The sequence below is a fragment of the Pezoporus flaviventris genome, unplaced genomic scaffold (assembly GCF_033815535.1).
Source record: "Pezoporus flaviventris isolate CSIRO_AGI_PZ_B2104156 unplaced genomic scaffold, CSIRO_AGI_Pfla_v1 ptg000002l, whole genome shotgun sequence".
NCBI classification, from domain to species: Eukaryota; Metazoa; Chordata; class Aves; order Psittaciformes; family Psittacidae; genus Pezoporus; species Pezoporus flaviventris.
Window position 1 is genome coordinate 68,580,550 of NW_026892550.1, and position 20,078 is coordinate 68,600,627.

General features: G+C 44.7%; 1 protein-coding gene across 2 annotated transcripts; it reads left to right on the forward strand.

Moving 5' to 3' along the window:
• Positions 1-55: 55 nt before the first annotated feature.
• Positions 56-19,847, forward strand: PPEF2 (protein phosphatase with EF-hand domain 2). Of its 2 annotated transcripts, XM_061442756.1 has the most exons (16): positions 4,258-5,515; positions 8,866-8,993; positions 9,453-9,510; positions 10,572-10,747; positions 11,756-11,870; positions 12,645-12,691; positions 13,092-13,258; positions 13,343-13,379; positions 13,475-13,624; positions 14,159-14,494; positions 15,496-15,681; positions 16,364-16,506; positions 16,972-17,078; positions 17,838-18,001; positions 18,552-18,639; positions 19,244-19,847. In XM_061442756.1, exons 1-16 carry the CDS (start codon positions 5,455-5,457, stop codon positions 19,420-19,422), a joined length of 2,142 nt encoding a protein of 713 aa, XP_061298740.1. In that variant the 5' UTR covers positions 4,258-5,454; the 3' UTR covers positions 19,423-19,847. The 2 variants fall into 2 exon arrangements, with proteins under 2 accessions (XP_061298730.1, XP_061298740.1); XM_061442746.1 differs by lacking the exons at positions 16,972-17,078; positions 17,838-18,001; positions 18,552-18,639; positions 19,244-19,847 and adding an exon at positions 56-186 and having other exon boundaries at positions 5,328-5,515; positions 13,092-13,379; positions 16,364-16,774.
• The last annotated feature ends 231 nt before the right edge of the window (positions 19,848-20,078 follow it).

Sequence of the window (20,078 nt, forward strand, 5' to 3'; positions counted from 1 at the left end):
TTTGGGTACTTCTTGGGAGCACTCCAGAAATACTGAAGGATTTAAAGAGTCAATACCAGTGGATAACTTTACATAAAGCTCAGAGGTCCCGTTCTTCCCCTGACAAAATTCCTGCTAATGCCAGTTAGGATTTGCCCTGAGAGAAGGACGTGTGATCAGAAAGTTAGGTTGGAGCACCATTTCCAGGTATGTGAAATGTTGCCTTGTAGTACTTGTCCACTGGTTATGCAAACAGTTTCTGTTACAGCTTTATGGGGATGTGGGCCCTTTATCTCCTTGGGCTGAGTCTGGCTGAGTGTCGTAACCTACTTACCTGCATCCTCTACTTCTGCTGGGATAAATGTGCTGCCAGCTTTGCCTTGTCCTAGTTTGTACTGGAACATGTCCCAGTTTGTACATGTTAGGAGTCATGTGCTGGAATGGTACATTTGAAAGAGAGTGAATTTCAGGAGGAAGATATAAATAACAGTGGTCACAATGTCTCCGAGATTCCAGAATAACATTGCTGTAATTTACAGAGCAGGGACTCACTCTGATCCCAGCAGTTTATGTAACAGCCACCCACAAGTGAAGACAGAAGGATCTGTACAGGTGTAACATCGTCTTGACCTCAGGAGTGTTAGGCCGATTATCTTCTCAGTGGTATATAAACTTAATCAGGTGTATTTGTTTTGATGTGTACAAAAACCTCAGAGTGTGTGAATATTTGGTAGCCATGAATATTCAGGATGCAATTGGCTGCTCCTGTTGGGTTTTTGTTTCATCAGCTGTTTGGAATGTGCTCAGGCCCAGCCACAGCGCAGATTAGGGAAATGTGGGTTTTTCTAAGATTTAAAAAAAAAAAAATCTAGATTTGAACAAGTGTAAATTTATTTTATTTTGGGTATTTTTCCTTTTATTTTAGAATCATGGAATCACAGAATAGTTAGGGTTGGAAAGGACCTTAAGATCATCTAGTTCCAATCCCCCTGCCACGGGCAGGGACACCTCACACTAAACCATGTCGCCCAAGTCCAAGTAGCCTTCTCTTCTCCAGGCTGAACAACCCCAACTTCCTCAGCCTATCTTCATACGGGAGGTGCTCCAGTCCCCTTGATCATCCTCATGGCCCTCCTCTGGACTTGTTCCAACAGTTCCATGTCCTTTTTATGTTGAGGACACCAGAACTGCACACAATACTCCAGGTGAAGTCTCACAAGAGTAGAGCAGAGGGGCAGGATCACCTCCTTCAACCTGCTGGTCATGGTCCTTTTGATGCAGCCCAGGATACGGTTGGCTTTCTGGGCTGTGAGCACACACTGAAGCTGGCTCATGTTTATTTTCTCATCGACCAACACCCCCAAGTTCTTCTCTGCAGGGCTGCTCTGAATCTCTTCTCTGCCCAACCTGTAGCTGTGCCTGGGATTGCTCTGACCCAGGTGTAGGACCTTGCACTTGGCATGGTTAAACATCATCAGCCGACCTCACAAGCGTGTCGACGTCCCTCTGGATGGCATTCCTTCCCTCCAGCGGATCAACCGAACCACACAGCTTGGTGTCATTGGCAAACCTGCTGAGGGCGCACTCAATCCCACTGTCCATGTCAGCGATGAAGATGTTGAACAAGACCGGTCCCAACACCGACCCCTGAGGGACACCACTCGTTACTGGTCTCCAGCCGGACATTGAGCCATTGACCACAACTCTTTGTGTGCGGCCATCCAGCCAGTTCTTTATCCACTGAGTGGTCCACCTATCAAATTGATGTCTCTCCAATTTAGAGGCAAGGATGTCGTGTGGGACAGTGTTGAATGCTTTGCACAAGTCCAGGTAGATGACATCAACTGCTCTACCCCTGTCCATCAGTTCCATAGCCCCATCATAGAAGGCCACCAAATTGGTCAGGCAGGATTTCCCCTTAGTGAAGCCATGCTGGCTGTCACCAAGCACCTTGTTGTTTTTCATGTGCCTTAGCATACCTTCCAGGAGAATCTGCTCCAAGATTTTGCCAGGCACAGAGGTGAGACTGACTGGTGTGTAATTCCCTGGGTCATCCATTTTCCCCTTCTTGAAAATGGGGGTTATATTGCCCTTTTTCCTGTCATTGGGAACTTCATCTGACTGCCATGATTTTCCAAATATGATGGACAGTGGCTTAGCAACTTCATTCACCAGCTAATTTTCTTAAAGCCTTGCTTTTAATCTATCTATAAACATCCAGACATTCTGACTGCTAACAGAATAAAGCCTTTATGCAAACTGGGATACTGTTTTTTTTGCTAACCATAACTTTCTGGTCTTAGTTTAATGACAAACTGAAAATATCAACACTAAGAAAGTGGTAAATGACACATCTTAGAAACAAGGTGATTTAACCTGAGAAATGTATTGAGCTGTTTTTGCTTAAGAATTGAAATGTGATAAAAATGCAGAAAGAGAGAATTATTAATACTTTAAAATAAAACCATCTATACAATACTGGGACTGTTAAAAAGTAACACTGGTTTATGGAGGGATTGGGTGTTCTGTGGGATCTTTTCTTAAAAAAAAGGCTCATATGTAGTTAGTTGAATTTGCTTGGTGATCATCCTTCTGTGTGAGATTTCATCTGCCTTTTGGAGACTGAGAGGTAAAACAGCTTTTCTGCTTTCTCAAGCCTGGTCAGCTTCATGACTTAGAATTGTTAGGTAATTAAATGGAACTAAGTTAAATACATTTATCATTGCTTTTTCCATCCTTCTGTTTCTGCAGTACAGAGCTACAAAGCCCCATTTTTCATCCCAACATAGGTAACAGGTGAAACCTTTAATCCTTTTTCCTCCAGAAGTTTACATTTACCAAATGGCAAATTAAAAGCATGTAAGAGCTGATTCTCGAGAGAGCCCAATGTACTGTATTTCTCATTCATAATCCTCTTCAGTAATCCTAATCCCTATCAGACCTCCAGCCTTTCTTAAGCATCACATGGGAGAGGATTCTTAAAGCTGCTGAGAAGAACCATGCGGTAAATAAATCGAAGGGTCTGTATGTATTGCTGAGCAAGCACACATGTTCTGCACTGCAGGTGCTGGAAGGTATGGCAGTCTGTGCTGTGTGCCCAAGGGAGCAGATTCCTTGATTATTTATGTTCTGAGGAGGAGTTTCTGAATCTCTAATCAAGTAAATCGCTTCAGAGTTTATTGGTCACTCAGGGGGCTGAATAGAAGCAAGAACTTAAAGAGTGGAGAGCTTCTATTGTGTCTACCTTAATAAAGCCATAAGCTAGAAACTGATGGCAAGGTAAGTTCCATTTTTCTTTCACTGTAACAACGCTTTGTGTTCAGAAGTAGTTACTCGTCACCCATAGTTTGAAGTGAAATACCCTTTTTATATGTCAAGCTGTATAAAACTGAAGTTCTGCTTTTTGGCACTGCAGTAAGTGTGCAGGTCCAGAGGTCAATGCATGTGTAAATAAAACAAAACAGGCTTCACCATCTTGTTTCCAGCTGCGAGATGTGCCAAGTCTGGTGTACACGTGGGATATATGCAGGCACTTCCTCTTAGGAGGGCAAGGCAGGACCATCACTTTCTCTAGTGCTAGTTGGCAGCTGTGTTCTTGGAGGAAGTATTTGATTCTTTTTTTCTTGATTAATTTGTAGCTGCGGAACCGCATGCTGCAGGTTTTCTTTTAGCAGACCTTAGGATTTCTCTTCCCCTCTGACATCTCTCAGTTTTTCCTAGTAAACTTTTTGTCAGGCTATTGTACTCTTTCCTTCCTATCTTGCTCATCTCTTCCCTCGGTTGTTTGAATGCCTATGAAATTGTCAATTTAGTGGGGATTCAGTGATACGTGTTTTGGAGCGAGATGGTGTTCCTTGCAGGAAGCCTTCAATTCATGTGGCTGAAGCACCAAATTCTGCACAGATCTGTGATGTGGACAAGCTCAGGGGTGTGACAATCTGTAGCATTTGAACCAAAATGCTGTCAATTGCTTTGGTTTTGAAGGAGTTAAAGTAGTATTTACAGTAAGCCTGGAAATTTAGCCAGGTTTTTGTTGTTCTTGTTTTGGGGTGGTTGACACAAATGGATTTGTGCTAGTTTTCCTTTATTGAGTTTTATTTAGTATTATATGGTGTTATAAAAGAAGTCAGTAGCTTATGTCTTCGGAGTTGCAAAGAGAGTATATTGCCCTTTGGGTTTGGAGGTGTCCGTGAAGTCTGGCTGTTACGTGTTTCTCCCACCTATTAGAACGTGAACTCTGGTGAATGGGGAACGTGCATCTTTTCTATATGCCTGCAGTCTTCTGCTGAGGCACTGAACTCTGTTGCTCTGTTTGTTGTCTCTGATCACGTGTGACTCTTAAGTCCATGGGGTTTTTTTTGGCGATGCTGTACAAGGTGGTGTGTACCTCATGTGAATGTACTGCAGCTTCTCAGGGAGAAGCACCAGGGAAAATATAACTATCTCTGCAGGAGGCAGTGGTGGTGAAGAGTAAGATGAGGAAGGAAAGCAACTGGCATAATTTTGTCTCATGTAGCTCTTTAATACAGCCTGTATTTGAGGTGATGCTGCTGTTCAAATTCATCAAGCCTTCATCTCTGTGGGGAGTGGTGCCTCTGTCCTGACCCTTCAAAATCCTTGGAGCTATGGTCTCTGCATAGCACCAGGCTTAACGTTTTTACAGGTGTTTATTTCCTTCTCTCCCTTTCTCAACTTTCCCCTGCTCTGGTTCTGGGTTAGAATAAAAACCTGTGCAATTCTCATGCCAGACAGCCTGGGAGTACTCTAGCGGTACTATGTGATTGCTGGCTTTTTTTCCAGAGGAAACATACCTGACTGTGAGCGATATTCTGATTGTTCTCAAAGTGAGACATTTCAGAATTTGACCTAATCTTGGAATAGGGTCTGTTTGCTTTGACCAGAGATTTCCACAGCAGTGACGTTATAGAAGCCTGGCTGTCTGTCCTTTTATACAGGCAATTGGTGGGACCTGTGCAGCTGATGATACAATATACTCCCACACTGAAGCAGATCCACGAGGTGAAGGAAAGTAGTGTTTAACAAAACTGATTGATTACTTTCTTATGATAGCTAATTGTTATTTTAGACTTACCTCCCCTCTAGCTGTGGTACTGCAAATAGATTTTAATACCGTCTCTGTGTTCATCCATCATAATGAGAATTATCTTTCACGGATGGTTATGTGCGTGGAAATTTGTCTGCATATATTGATTGTTAATGAATCAGCTTAACGACTTCTATACAGAAGACAAGAAAGTAGCTGGAAAAACCTGGCAGTGGAAGATGTACTTGGGCACAACACAGGCCACCTGCTCGTTGATCTCAAGTGTTTATATATTTAATTATAGATTCTCAGCGCTGTGGGACATGTTGCAGCTGTCTTCATTCTGACTGAATGGTCTTTCCCTCATCTCTACGGTGGTTTTGAAGATACTGGACGAGACTGCAACATTCTTGGAGCATTGGTTGGAGAACATGGGATCTGGTAGTTCTGGAAATGCCAACTACAAGTACTCCCTGCAGAAGTCTGAAAATGGTGAGTGTCTCTTTGAAAAGTCTTTGAGTGTCTGCTCCTGCACCTGCTGTTGGGAGGTTGCAGTGGATCTGCTTCTTTTCTGAATTACCTGGTTTTCTTCATAGTCTTGAGTTTGAAGTCACATCTTTCAGTATCCTGTAACAAGGAGTCTCAGCTGTTGGCAGACCACCGACAGGCATGAGAAAATAACAGCTATTTAGACCAGGGTTAGATGAGAATCAACAAAACCTAAACAGAAATTAAGCAGCAAAAAGCAATTCAGTTAGAACTAACATTGAAGGGGTTTCAGTTGCTGGCTCTCAAAGCTGTAACGATTTATTTTTATGAAACCCTCTGTATGATAGTATCAACTTTGTGGGTGTGTGCTCAGGTCTGCTGTGGAACAAAGGGAGATTATGAGTGAAACTTTACATATAATGAAGTGTAAAGAAGTAAATGTTTGCTTCCTTTGTTGTTCGAATCATTTGGCATTGGCAGACCAGCAGAATGGTGAAAACTGTTTCAGGAGCCTTGGAAAGAAAAGTAGTGACTGCAGGTAGAAATCAAGGAAGTGGGGATACCATTGTGACTCAGTCTTTTTGATTGTAATTCTATTCTGTTGAAAATCTCCCTCCAACTTTTATTTAAGTAAGTTAAATCTGTCCATTGCCTATAGCACCAGAAAACCACAGACCTGCCCAACAACTTCAGGGCTGTTTTATGATAATGGCTTGTCTATAGCAAAGAAAGTATACTGTAAAACTAGTTACTTATTTGAAACGCTGCATGAGACCCGCTACCCCATCAGCAGCTTTGCATGGCAGTAAAACCTCTCTGAATTTCTTGTGTCTGGCTCTCCAAACCCTTCAGATCTGGTGATCTGCAGATATGGACTGCTTAGAAGTTTCCATCCATGTACAGAATGCCAGGTCTTGTCCTAACCCCTTGCATAAGGCCCAGAGGCTGTTCCCAATAGAAAGCATAGCCAGTAGATCTCTGATAAACTGGCCCTTGAGGGGCCTGAGGGAGTAAGGGGATGGGGAACCCAAGAGAGGGCTCCTCAAGCCCAGATCCTGTAGGCTGATGTGTGAACTGTACTGCTAGCATGAATAGTGGACTTTACTTTGAGTGCTGACACTTTGACATGCTTTCAGTAGCTTATGTGATGATGTATGATTCAGTTTACTGCTTGGATCCCCATAATAAATAAATGGATAAATCTCTTTCTCTTCCTTCTTTATTCTTTTTTTCTAAACTAGTACAAACACTGCCAGATGAAACTCACCCAGGTAAGATGGTGAATTACAATACCTGGCTTTTTCAGTTGCAGAGTCAGTCTCTGTAAAGTAGCATAAAAATCCAATGCCTTGCCCATCTGGAGTTTAAAATAATGTGCATGGTGGTAGATATGCTCACTGTGTGTTTGATAATGAGTCTTTCATAGATTTGGTTTTTAATATCCCAAAGGATTTAGCTTTTATTGGTGCATGTGGAGTCATAGCTATGAATTTCTGCTTGGTATTCACTTGAAATATATCTGACTCCTACCACAGTAATTAGGCACTTACCCACTGTTGGGGAATGCAAGATATTTAGAAGTTGTTTATTTTAGAGAATGATTGTTACTGTGATTTTGGTTATGTGCCAGCCAAATTACTGTACAGGGAGTGAGGTAGCTAGTGTCGTGTCTGTTAAAGAGCCTTGGAGTGGTAGCATCATGAGCACCAACCTGCAGGAAAAAAGTCAGCCTTTCTTTTCCCAAAGTGCAGCAACTCAGTAAGCATTTTTGTTTTCAAGATATAAGGCTCAGGCAGACTACATAAGTTATTCTTGAATTAAGGCTAGCCAAGTCTTACCTTCTTGCCCATGACTTCACCACAACTCAGTTCCCAAGCTGCACAATAGCGATAGCTCTTTGTGTTTTGTGCTCTGCAGCTCCTACTCCTGTAACAGTAACATTATTTAGAAGGATTATTATTTTCCATACGTAAGCCATCAGGACATCTTATTTAGGTAAAGGTCAATGTTTTCTGCTCAAGTACAGGTAGGGTGGTTTATATTACATAATTAATGCAAGCTAATTGAATTAATGTGATCTCTTTGTCTTATGCCAGCACGAAGCAGTCCTTGGGGTACAGGTGGGGTGTTGCTTTCTTTTTAAGCAGGTTTCTCCACCCCCCCCCCCCCCTCCCCACCCCCCCCCCCATTGCTCTCCCTGCCTCGGTGAACGTGGCAGTGCTCTCTCACAAACTAGATACCAAAGGAACACAAGCTTCTGCAGCAGGGCTAACTCTGTCATCTCCATTTGATTCTGGGGCTAGCCTGTAGATAGAACAGTCATCCCTCCCCCCCTCAGCTAAAGATGCCACAGAGAAGCAGTGTTAGAAAATGTTTTAGATGTAGGGCTCGAGGGTAGGACTCCAGGAAGGTACACAGAGATTATCAAAAGAGAGGTAAGTTACAAAGCTGTTTGGCAGGGTGCTGTAAAGTAACCAGGCAGTCCATATGGAGTGAAGAGCAGCTAAGGAGGATGGAGTTGTTTCTAGAGGTACTAGATTGTGGCAGAACTTGAAAAAGCAGACAGGACCCTGCACCAATGTACTTCAAATATGCCCACACCCCATGTGAAATAATATAAAACACTGGAATGGGGAAAATGCAGAGGAAAGGTTATGATTTAAATATTAGGGCAAATAGTCATCATTTTCTGCATTTTATTCTTTCTGTGTCAGTAAGTGGCCAAAGATCTGTCTCTTTTCACTGTGGGTGTTAATTTTGTCTTTCTTTTACTCGAAGATAATGGTATGTTTACATTTATGCTAGAATAGATCCCTTCTGAAGTTTGTCCAGAACAGCAAAACCTGAGGAACTGATTTGGTTTAGAAAGAAGGTGGATAATCCCCGTATTTTTAAGGTGGAAGGGGACTCATTGTCTTGTTTTCCTTCAACTCCTTGTGCACCTCAGCCAAACCTCTAGTTTCCTGAAGCCACAGAACCTAGACTGTAAGACAGACATGAAAATGATCAGGGTAGATAGAAAGGGAAGAAATTGTCTATTAATACTGAATAGCACATTTAGGTGTGTGTCTTTAGGCCCTAATAAGCTGTTGTTAATGCTGGTGCTGAGGAGCCAGCAGTGATGGTTAGATGTGCTTCATCAGAGGTTCCTGGTCAGGCAGAGTCAGATCAACCTCTCAGACTACGCTGAAAAGATGCAGGTGTTCTGCTACCCTCGGTATTTAGGCATCAGAACACCTTTCCTGAAAAAGAGAGGTCCCTCTGCAATTTTCAGGGTCAGGAAAGGAGCTGTAGCAGGGTGCCTCAGCTGCAGCCAGCGCAGCGCAGCACGCTGGTTCTGGTTTTGTCCCCAGCTTTCAAGGCAGCTGTCTTGATCCAGCAGTGGTATCGGCGCTATGTTGCTCGCCTGGAAATGCGCCGACGTTGCACCTGGAGAATCTTTCAATCAATAGAGTATGCTTGTGAGCAGGATCAGATCAAGGTAAGGTGCCATGGAAAAAACCTCGTAGGAAAATATGCAGGAGGGTGGTTTCTGTGTCACAGGCTTGCTCATTTCTGGCTACTGGCTGGTAAATCTCTTAAGTACTTCAGTGGGCCAAGGACTGGGTTTTCTGCCCCTTCTTACGCTGTTGACTTCCTGCCTGCTTATGTCTGATGAGACCCTAAGTAACGAGTCTTGAAAGCAAGCTGTAAGGACCATTTAGTATTGTTTTTCCTGAGCTGGACACAACAGACAATGTTATTTGGTGAAGGTAAAGCTACTTTGGTGATTTGATCACAAGATAGTCAAACTAGAATTGGTATAGTATGCTTTGTTGTACGCACCGAACAATGTGAGAAGGGCTTAGACAATACTTCTAGAAAGAAGATCCTGTTAAGTTGCTACTCTGCAGGACTTCATTCCAGGGTGAATGATGATGGGCTTGCTCTCTTCTTGCAGCTTCACAACTTCTTCACTTACCTCATGGATCACTTCACACCAAGCAGCAGCAAAGAGAGTAAGTTTCTATGTGCCGCTTGTAGATGAGCATCAGCAACTCAGGTTGCACCCTGTATTGATTTGCTGTCCAGTGCTGCCCCTTCAGGATGGCAAGAGGAATCAAAAGAGTCTAAAGAGTGATGGCCTCAGGAATTTGGATAGGGAGTGAATTGTCTGGAGACTGTTAGAACTATGCAAGGGATGTGGGACAGTTCCAGCTCCTTAGGAGCTAGAAGGGGGCATAGAAGCTCAATATGTTTTCTATGAGTAGAATTAGAAATCTCAAGGGTATCTATATGATTTATACTTAATCTCCCACTTATAATTGGGGGGGGGGGGGGGGGGGGGGGGGGAGTTCTATGGGAACCAGTACTGTATCTTCTTCCTGAATCTGCAGAGAGCATTATCTTAGTGCTGGGAACTTATTGAAGGGCTTAGCTCTAAATCTCATGGTAGTAAGTCAAAACTAACCATTTACTTTGCTGACCATAACCTGCTGAAGCATTTGCTCCTTCCTTTCAAACTGCCACCCTTTTTCTTACAACCACCCCACATATTTTACAGCAAAACTGTTGAGGAAGACTTTTTTTTTCGGTGCCTGTATAAAAGGAGACAATAGTGTCCTGTTCCTAGAGTTGGGCTCTGAGATGTTACAGCACTAAAACCGGGTGTATGTGTATTTATACAGATTTTGTGCAGCACTGAGAATGTAGGTGCAAGCTTACAAAAACCAGTGGGATGTAGGAGATGGTTCATTATGATACAGCTTGCTTTTGCATGTCATGGAAAATAAGATTTCAGTTAGCCATGGCAACCAATGCCCGTCTGGCTCTACTGAAGTTTTGCTAGTGTAGCTGCCAGCACTGCCTGACACATAGCACATGGAAACTTGTCCCTGCAGCCTTTTCCCCTACTGCAAATTCTGTAGTGGTGTCAAACTGGAAGCTGTCTCCCACCCCTGCCACTAGCTCTAACCTCACCAAAAAACTTTTCTTTAGCAAATTGCTGGAATGGTGCATTGAGCCAACCTAACTTTTCCTTGTCTCTATTTTTAAAACAACTGACTCATCTGCTGTCCAGGGGATTTTATCAGTCGCATGTTCATTAGTGGGGAAAGCTTCAAAGAGGCAGAGCTGGAAAAGTACTGTGACTATGAATCCATAGAGGTGCCAGACTCCTACACCGGACCCCATCTCTCTTTCCCGCTCCTTCCTGACCATGCAACTGCCTTGCTGGACGCGTTCAAACAGAAACAAGTAAGGATTCCAAGAGGAACCATGCTTTCCCATCCTCTACACAAGGGTCTAGGATAGATAGTTTGGTTTTAGCCTTCCTAACCAGCTAAGCTGACCGGAGTATAACAAGCTGGCAGGCTGTGAAGGAAATGGGGCTGGCAATGGTTTGATGTTTCCCCCTACCACCTGCACTTTTTTCCTTTCTGAAAATGCAGTTCTGACAAACCCCAAAACTTTTCATAGGTATGTACCAATATTAACCTGAATTTCATTTTGAAAGGGAAAAAAAACCCACCCCCACACCAGTCCATGTTGAAACAGTCTGTCATTTTTTGTTGCAACTCCTCAATTTGTTAAAAAGTTTAGGATGGCCCAGACGGAACCAGCTGATTGAAGTTATGTTTTTTGCCATGCAGCTTTGACTTATATTTAAAATGTAAAACGTGAGTTTTTTGCCGGGGAAGTCCAGTACCAGTTCAGCAGCATGAACAAGACAATTCCTTGTACAAATGCAGTGTTCTGTTGCCATCCCTCAGTCAAGGTGCTGAACTGCAAAACAGGCCACAAGGCCCCTTCTCCAAACAAAATGACTTTTAAAACAAAGGTCTCTAGTGCTTTGACTAATATTAAATGCCTACACCCTGAGAACACTTCTGCAGGACATGTGAGAGTTCACAGCCTGGTTTTATGCGGAAACGCTAAGAAAGATCTAGAGGTGCAGCTCCGTACCTGTGATGCCGGGCTGGAATTGCTGCTGCTCTAGGAAGCGGTGTTGCCTAGGGCTTTTGGATTCCCCTGCCAGCCCTGCCAGCGCTGAGACTGCTTTGGGTCAGTCTCTTCAGTCCTGCTGTTTCCCAGGATTGTCCTCACCTTGTTTACAAGCCCATAGGTCAGCACTGTTGTCCCAGTGAGAGCTTCTGCCATCCAGGCTGTCAATCACTGGTGGATCTTCGGGTCCTTCAACAGAGCTGTATTGGTGCTCAGAGGTCACTGATTTCCTGCTTTAATCCCTTCGCTTTCTCCTAGTAGCAGCTCCATGCTCGCTATGTCTTAAACCTCCTGCATGAGACCAGGAAGCACCTCAAGCAGTTGCCAAACATCAGCCATGTCTCCACATGCTACAGCGAGGAGGTCACCGTGTGTGGTAGGTCTGGGAGGGGGGGTACTGCACAGTCTCTGGAGCAGATATATCACTTGTGTGGAAGGGGTGGGAAAGATATAAATGGTAGCAAGCACCTCTGCCCTCCTCTGTACTGAATGTGGAACATAAATGAGGCCTGTAAGCAAATGCCTGTTTGCACTGAGAGGCAACTGGTGCTGTCCAAAATATTCAGGTTTACCACATGATACTTTAATGTGAGCTGCTGTAAAGAGTAGCCTGGAGGGTGGAGGGAGCATGTCTGCATCTTGGCCCACTTTCTGCTTGGTCTAGAACAGGAAGGAGACAGGGCGTTGAGGGAACGTGGTTTGTCTGTTTGTATCTTGTGTTTGGCTTCCGGCACAGATTTTGGGATACACTATTGACAAACCCTGCCCCTAGATGGTAACTAGTTTGATTATTATTTCATATGCAAAGCTTTCTCCCATGTAACGATCAGTTTCTTGTGTCATGTTGCATCATCATCATAAGAGATAAATGAACAAAACTTCTGAATCAGAGGCTTCAGAAGCTAGTGTGGGTTTTTTGGTATTCCCAGGTGTCAGCCTTTACATCATGTCATTTTTCTTTGGGCACAAGCCTCAGTGTAAAGAAACTTGTACCTCGAACTTCCCAAATATTTCAGCTTATTTCAAATTTTTCATTTTAATATTTCAAATATTTCAGTTTCTAGAGGTGATACTTTATAGGAAGTTATTTATTGGTGCCTTTTTCAATTGAAGGTAAACATACCATGACTAGTCTTTTTGTGCCTGTTAGGAGACCTGCATGGCCAGCTGGATGACTTGTTCCTCATATTTTATAAGGTAGGCACCGAATCTGGAGAAGGAGGCTGGCCAGGCATGGGGAGAGGGATAGCATGGGTCATGCTGAGGAGTGTTTGCAAATCTGGGACCTTCACATGCAATTCTCCAGGTCAATTTGATCAGTTTGGCTTCACAAAGCAGCAGCTTATTCCCTTGCTGAAATCTGATATATGTGTACGTTTGGGAAGTGACAGTGGACATTTTTGTGAGTGCTGATACCAGTGGCCACTCTTCCTGACTGACAGCTTTCACTTGTCGGTGCATTTGCCACTGTGCTCCTACAGGATAAAAGTAGGAGTCAGGACCTACTGCATAAGGTAACCTGGGACAGGAGGGAGAGGTACATGAAGATTGTGTGGAGGCCTCTCTTGTGCCATCTTCCTGTTCCTTGCTTTTACAGAATGGCCTTCCTTCCCCTTCTAAGTCCTATGTGTTCAACGGGGACTTTGTAGACAGAGGCAAACAGTCCCTTGAGATCCTCATCATCCTCTTTACCTTCCTCTTGATCTATCCAAAGGAGGTTCACCTCAACCGTGGGAACCATGAGGACCACATGGTCAACTTACGGTATGGGCTCTGTGTGGGGCTGGTTGCAATGTCAAGGGTGTCACTGCGAAATCCAACTGAATTTCCTTTCTCCTGTTCCTTTAGCTATGGTTTCACCAAGGAAGTAATGCATAAATACAAGGTAGGTATACTTTTGTATCTCCTTTACCAGGTGAGAGGTGAACTTTAAAGCCTGATGCTTTTTAGCATCTTTTCCTTTCTGACCTGTCCTCCTAGGTGCATGGGAAGAAAATCTTGAAGATGATTCAGAACGTCTTTTGCTGGCTCCCCCTTGCCACCCTGATTGATCAGAAAGTCCTCATTATACATGGGGGCATCTCTGACACCACTGACCTGGATGTGCTTGAGAAAATTCAAAGGAACAAAGTAGGTTTCTTTTCCTAAACATTGCAAGAGACAACAGTGTTGCTGATCTGTGGTGAGGAGCTTATTTCTACAAGTCATCTTGGTTGTTGATGGTCTTCCTAGGCAAACTGTGTTTAGGTACAGGCTTGGAGAGGATCACTTTGGTTTAATAGTGTATGTGCAGGAGGTGTGAAGGGAAGAGGCATTCTTGGCTTCCGGAATGTGTAGGATTAGTCCTTTCCTCATTCTGCCAACACATTCCCATTGCAGATTAAATCTATGTACTCTATCTTTTGTGAAATTCCTGAGCAGCATAAAGCCAATGAAGATGAGTGATCTGTAGTCAGGATGGATGGGGGGCCCCAGCTGTAAACCTAGAATGGCATATATGAGAGGATGGCACTAGTAATCACTCACAGTTAATCATCATTTGATGGTAGCAAAGGGATTTGAGGCTTGGGTCACTTGACAGTCTGCCAGTGGAAGATGTTAGAGCTGAAGATACTGGTTTCCAAGTGATGTGATCAGGTCTCTTTTCTCTTTTACCTCTTTCAGTTTGTTTCTGTATTGAGAGGGAAGAAAAGAAAGAAGTCAAACAGAAATGTGGAAATACAGGAAACAAACGAGGAGAGCAAAGCAGAGGCTGACCCAGCAGGGAATGAGGCAGCTCACAGTTTACCTCCCTCACCCCAACCAGCCCAGGCTCCCGGAACGGCCAACAGGCAGGAGTTCTCCAGGTGGGTCCGGAAGACGGTGCAGGAGCAAATTGAGTGGTGCCGCCGGCTGGTGGACATCAGTGAGTCAGAAGAGGAGGAGCTCACCTACGCCAGCATGATCTCCTTGACAGATTTGGATGGGCTGTGCCAGACTCGCCAGGAGGACTGGAAGCAGGTGAGTAGTCATCTGGGGCCCTGAGCTTGGTGGGCTGTATGTGCCTCCTGCAGGTTTGCTCTCAGTGCAAAACATGTGGGTCAGTGCACATCTCTCTCTGCATGGCTGTATAATTGAAAGTACTGCTCTGACACAGAGCACAGCAACAGGTTTTCTTGAATCACGACAGGGAAGAGAAAGAATAGAACAGACAAGACTGACTGCAGAGCCCAGGGGTTGTATCGCTGGCTGTGTATGTGGGGTACCTGAAGTCAGTCTGTAGGTAATGAATGAGCATATCATTTGCTGACAAGTGAGTTGTGATGTTGTGTGCTAAGAGCAGACTGAAGGTTTTAGCTGGGTTGCCCTGTGAGTAGATTGTTAGGGAGTGTCAGAGCCTGGGAATTTGCTTACCTGTTTGTGTTAGACCAGTCTGTAAGCTCCTTCTGTGTGCTCTGAAACCATCGTTCCTTACTCCATGTTACTTGACAGCTCAGCACTGCACACCTTATCAGAATAAAGCTATAGACTGAGGTCAGGGTTAAAGAGATTAAACTTTAATCCAAATAGCAGTTACTGAGTCAGCACTTACATTTCTGGAGGCTGTGGAATGTCCCGGCTAGAGTACAAAGGAATTTAACACTAAGCCTGCTCACGGCCTCAGGATCTGCCAGGTGGCGTTGCCCTGGGACTTGTGTTTTGGTGTGGAGGAGGACAGGCAAGGCTCCTTGAAATCTTAGAGGCAGCAAAAGGAAAGCTTGTATCAGGCCTGATTTATGGACAGCCCTCTTCCCCCAGGCCTACAATATTGTTACTTCTGTGGTGGACCAGATCTGTGACAGCCCTGCAGAGCAGAATGGCGGTTCAGCTAGGATGCAGCAAATACCTCTGTTTCTCTGCACTATGGTAATAGCAGCACTCCAGGGAGGGATTTGGAGGCAGAGCTGTATTTGCTTTGTAAACTTTGATGGGTGGTTTGTGTTGGGTACACTTCATTCAGTAAATGTTTCACACCCCTTCAGATCTTAGACATTCTCTGGAGTGACCCCATGCCTCAGGAAGGCTGCATAGTAAATACGGTGCGAGGTGGTGGCTGCTACTTTGGGCCTGATGTGACAAGGAAGATCCTTGAGAAATACAACTTGCAGTTCCTCATCCGCTCCCACGAGTGCAAGCAAGAAGGCTACGAGTTCTGTCACAACCGGAAGGTCGGTGAGGGGGATGGCATGAAGGATACTTGGGTTTCCATCCTGCTAGGGTGCGTGTTCTACGGTGGCTTCTTTCAGCTCTGCATTTCTTCCAATGGTGCTTTGTTAGGTACATACAAAATCGTTGAATGGCCTTATTGGGAGTTACTGAAGTGTGTTTCCAGCTGAGGTCTTAGGTCAGGACAGTCTGGAGCCACCTGCACTGTGAGGGGCATTTGATGTGCAGGCAGAGCATGTTCTTGTGCGTGGTAGCTGAGATTTCAACCCGTTTGTGCCATTGCCCCCACTTAACGCAGCTGTTTCTGAAGATGACATACAAAAGGTGTTACTAAGCTGCTGCAGCAGTTTTGCTCTTGGAAAATTCAGGGTCACTTCAGTGACTTCCACAGGGGCACTTTTGACTCCATTAACTGCAGCGGAGAGTGGAAGTTTGTCAGGAGAACACAGTGAAACCACGGAAGTTCAGTGTGTGGTCAGATCCACATTAGGAACTGCACTGCCCTCAAACTCCAACCTGTAAGGTTTCCAGGCCACCTTTACTCTTCCTTTTCCACATAAAACATGGTGCTTTCAGTCTGTTAACTCCAGATGGGATTGGTTGTGTTGTTTTCACAGATACACGTGTATGTTATAAGGGATGTATGTACTGATCTTAAATATCTCTTCTTTTTTTTTGGATTAGGTGCTGACCATATTTTCAGCCTCAAACTACTATGAGATTGGCAGCAACAGGGGAGCTTACGTGAAGCTGGGGCCAGACCTCGTCCCCCATTTTGTTCAGTACCAAGCCAACAAGGCAGCCCATACTCTCACTATGACCCAAAGGCAAGGCTTTCCTGTTGCGCTGTATTCACCAGGTCAAAATTCCACAAGGGAAAACCTGGGGAGCTTTGAGAATGTTTGACTTTGGAGCTGAACTTTCACAGCTTGATTTACTAAATAATAGCACTAGAGGAGGATTCCAGCTTTGTGCGGGCTCAAGGGTTGAGGAGGGAGCTGACAGGATCAGAAACTTACAGACTGCTGATTTTGCAGTTTCTCTTTTCAATGTCAAATTTAAGTTTTGACAGTTGCTGAGGTTCCCTTCTGCTTCACTTCACAAATCGATGCAGGGCTGTGCTTGTCCTGCGGTGCTTTGTCAGGAGCAGTTGGATGCAGCCGTAGCTGTGCAGAGCGGCTGTGAGAGGGGCTGGGCAATGCAGGGATAGGCCGGAGGATTGGGAGGGTGCAGCTTCTCTCATGCTTCTTGGCAAGCCCTTACTATGCTTCTCTCTTTTCTGCACCCTTTAGGATCAGCAGAGTAGAGGAGTCAGCCTTTCGAGCCCTGCGGGAAAAGCTGTTTGCTCACACTTCAGCCCTCATCAGCACGTTCAAGGCCTATGATACGGACAATACGGGTGAATTTGACCTGGAATATGTCTGTTGTGTCACTTGGGAAGGGCTGCTTGTCTCTAGATGCTCCTTCATCCCTGGAGTCTAAAATCGCAGGGAAGAGGGAAGTGGGGGATGTCCTTTGTAGCAGCTGTCTCTGTCAGAGCCTTGAGGAAGGAGCTGAGAGTTCATAATTATACATCTGCCAGGAGTGCTCTGCTGGTGCAGCTGCCAAGATGTGGTGTTGAGTTCTGTCCATTCGTGGGCTGGGGGACAAAGGGGACACAGTGGTTGGCTGCTTCTGGGTAGAACTACTTTCTTGCTTTCTTCTCCGGCAGACAAATTGTTGACAAAAGTCCAGTTCAGCTGTTCCAGCAGCTGCTAAACTGGAGGATTTGCCATGTTTCTGGGTCCCTGAGGAAATACTAGCGCAGCTGTGTAGGCCACAATCTGCAGGGTGACCCTGGCTGTAGGCCACAAATTTATAATGAAATATCCCAAGTTAGTGTCTTCCTGTTGTTCAGATGATTGCAGACTCATGGCCTGGACTTCTTGCAATGATCAAAAGCTCGCTGAGGCAGGGGGGAGCAGCAATGCACTTGTGCCTGATGCCTGTACAGCCATGTAGGGATTTTGCCTGTACCAAAGAGCTGAAGTGTGCCTTGGAGAAATAATGCTGTTGCTGTCACCAGCACAGCAGACTGTGTATGAGTACTGCTGTAGGCCTTTTATTTTGCCCTTATGTGCTTCCAGATGTCTGATTCTCGGAGGTCTTTTCCTTACAGGAAGGATCACGCTGAGCAACTGGGCAACAGCAGTGGAGTCAGTCTTGCACTTGGGATTGCCCTGGCGAATGCTGAGGCCACAGCTGGTGCGCAGCACTGCAGATGGCATGCTGGAATACAAGTCCTGGCTGGACGACTTGGCCATGGAGCGGCGGAGCCAAGAGGTAAGGACTCACCCCCTTCCATCAAAGCAGGTCACCAGATCCCTTCAGCATGTGGAACCAAGACAGGTACTACAGGGGAATTGATAGTTCTTCTATCATACTGAAGTCGATGGAAAAGCTTGCGTAAACTGAATCAGTCCAGAAACATTCAGTCCATTGCAGAAATAGATGATGCATGTGTGATCAAAACCTAGAGGTAGTTTTGGATGCAGGCTTTTGAGTAGGAAAACTATATTCCATTCTCTGAGTCACAGGTTCTCTAATTACACCCAGCAAAACCAACTCTGCAATGGTTAAAAAGCATAATCCAAGTCACTGTCTTCTCTGTTAGCCTAGAAAAGCCATGTTTGGAAGCAGTAAGTTGCTACAATGCAGAGTTGTGCAGAGGATCCAGTCATCACCAACCTGTTTCATAAGGCACACGTGATGCTAAGTGCACTGCTGGCAAACTCTTGAGAGCAATAAATGTTTTATGTGATGGTAGCAGCAACTGCTCAAAGCAAGCAGACGGCTGTCAGAAGGGCAGGAGCATGAGTTTGTTGTCTTTCAGCACATCCAGACAAGCTTGCTGGAAGTCATTTATCGAAACAGATCCAACCTGGAGACTATATTCAGGATCATTGACAGAGACCATTCAGGTAAGCAGGTCTGCAAGGGGTAAGCAGGTCACTGCATTGTATTCTGTTCTACTTTTGGGCCCCTTTTAGTATGTACAAAGGCATTTTTATTCAGTGGTTTAAGGCTTGGGTCTTTCTCCTCCCCCAAGAACTTCTGAAATATCACTGTGTGATTCCACTAACTTGATGCATTTTGAAGGGCTCTGTGCAGTCCAGGTAGAGAATTAGTAATTCTTTGTTCTGAAGTTTAGCAGAACAAAAACTGTAATGAGTGCACTGACAGTAATGCAGCATACTCAGGATCTTGAGTGTTACCTGTTTTCAAGCAGTCATCTCCACCAAATTACTTTCGGCAAGAGAAAATACAAGTCTTTGGCTTCTTTTGTTCTCCCAGATTGCATTATGTCTCTTTGCTGCTTTGTGTTTTAGTCAGTGTTCTCCATGATAGGAAATTTAGTTGTAGCATGTGAAATGTAGATGATGAGTGATTTCTTTCCTTCTTTTAAGGGTAATCAGGCAGCAGGGGTGGGATAAGAGTTCAAGCCTGAGCAGGGGTCCCTGCTTGCAGCAGTGCCTGTGGTGACCTTGTGCTGAGGTGGCTGTGGGCTTCCTTTCCTCTCCACAGGTCTCATCTCATTTGAGGAATTCCACCAAACCTGGAAGCTGTTCAGCTCCCACATGAACATTGAACTCACGGATGATGGCATCGACGACTTACTTCGCAGCATTGATTTCAATAAGGATGGAAACATTGACTTCAATGAGTTCCTAGAAGCCTTCCGCCTTGTCAAACAGTCACAGTAATGAGAACCTGGTGTGGGTTGCCACCTTCAATGCCTTGACTGCCCATGAAGCCAGGACTGCCCCCCACCTAACCGCAGAGCGTGCCTGCAAATGTGAAGTGGAGAAAGGCAAGGCAGATACCTGGAGCACTTCGTGATTGAAAACAGTCACTGCTATAGCCAACAACAGTGATCCATTCTGGAAAGGGAACAGGTAAAAGATAAGCTGCACTTCAAATCTGGCCATTTTTAAGGAGGAGCTGTTTCAAGTAGAGCTTCCTGCTCAAAGGGAAGGTGGAACTTAGCTTATCTTGTCAATACATGTGATGAAATGTTACAGGTCTACTTCCAGTGTAGTAAGATGAAAGTATTTATTGTATGTAGTGTTTTAAGCTGGTAGCAACTGCTAGAGCACAACTTCCCATTTAATAAACATTTTTTTCTACATTGCTGGTTCTGGGCTGTTTTGTTTCTTTACTTTTTTTTTTTTTTGTGGTTAATGAACAAAATTATTCTGTCTCTATCATAAGTCTCCTACTACAGAGAATAATGTATTTTTGTTTCAGTTATTCTGTGACTTTTGTAATAAGGAAAAAAAGGCAACTTGGGTGGGGAAGCTGTCTCTCCCATGCTTGTAGTAGCCCCTGCTCTGGAGAACTTAGTCTCAGGTAGGATCTA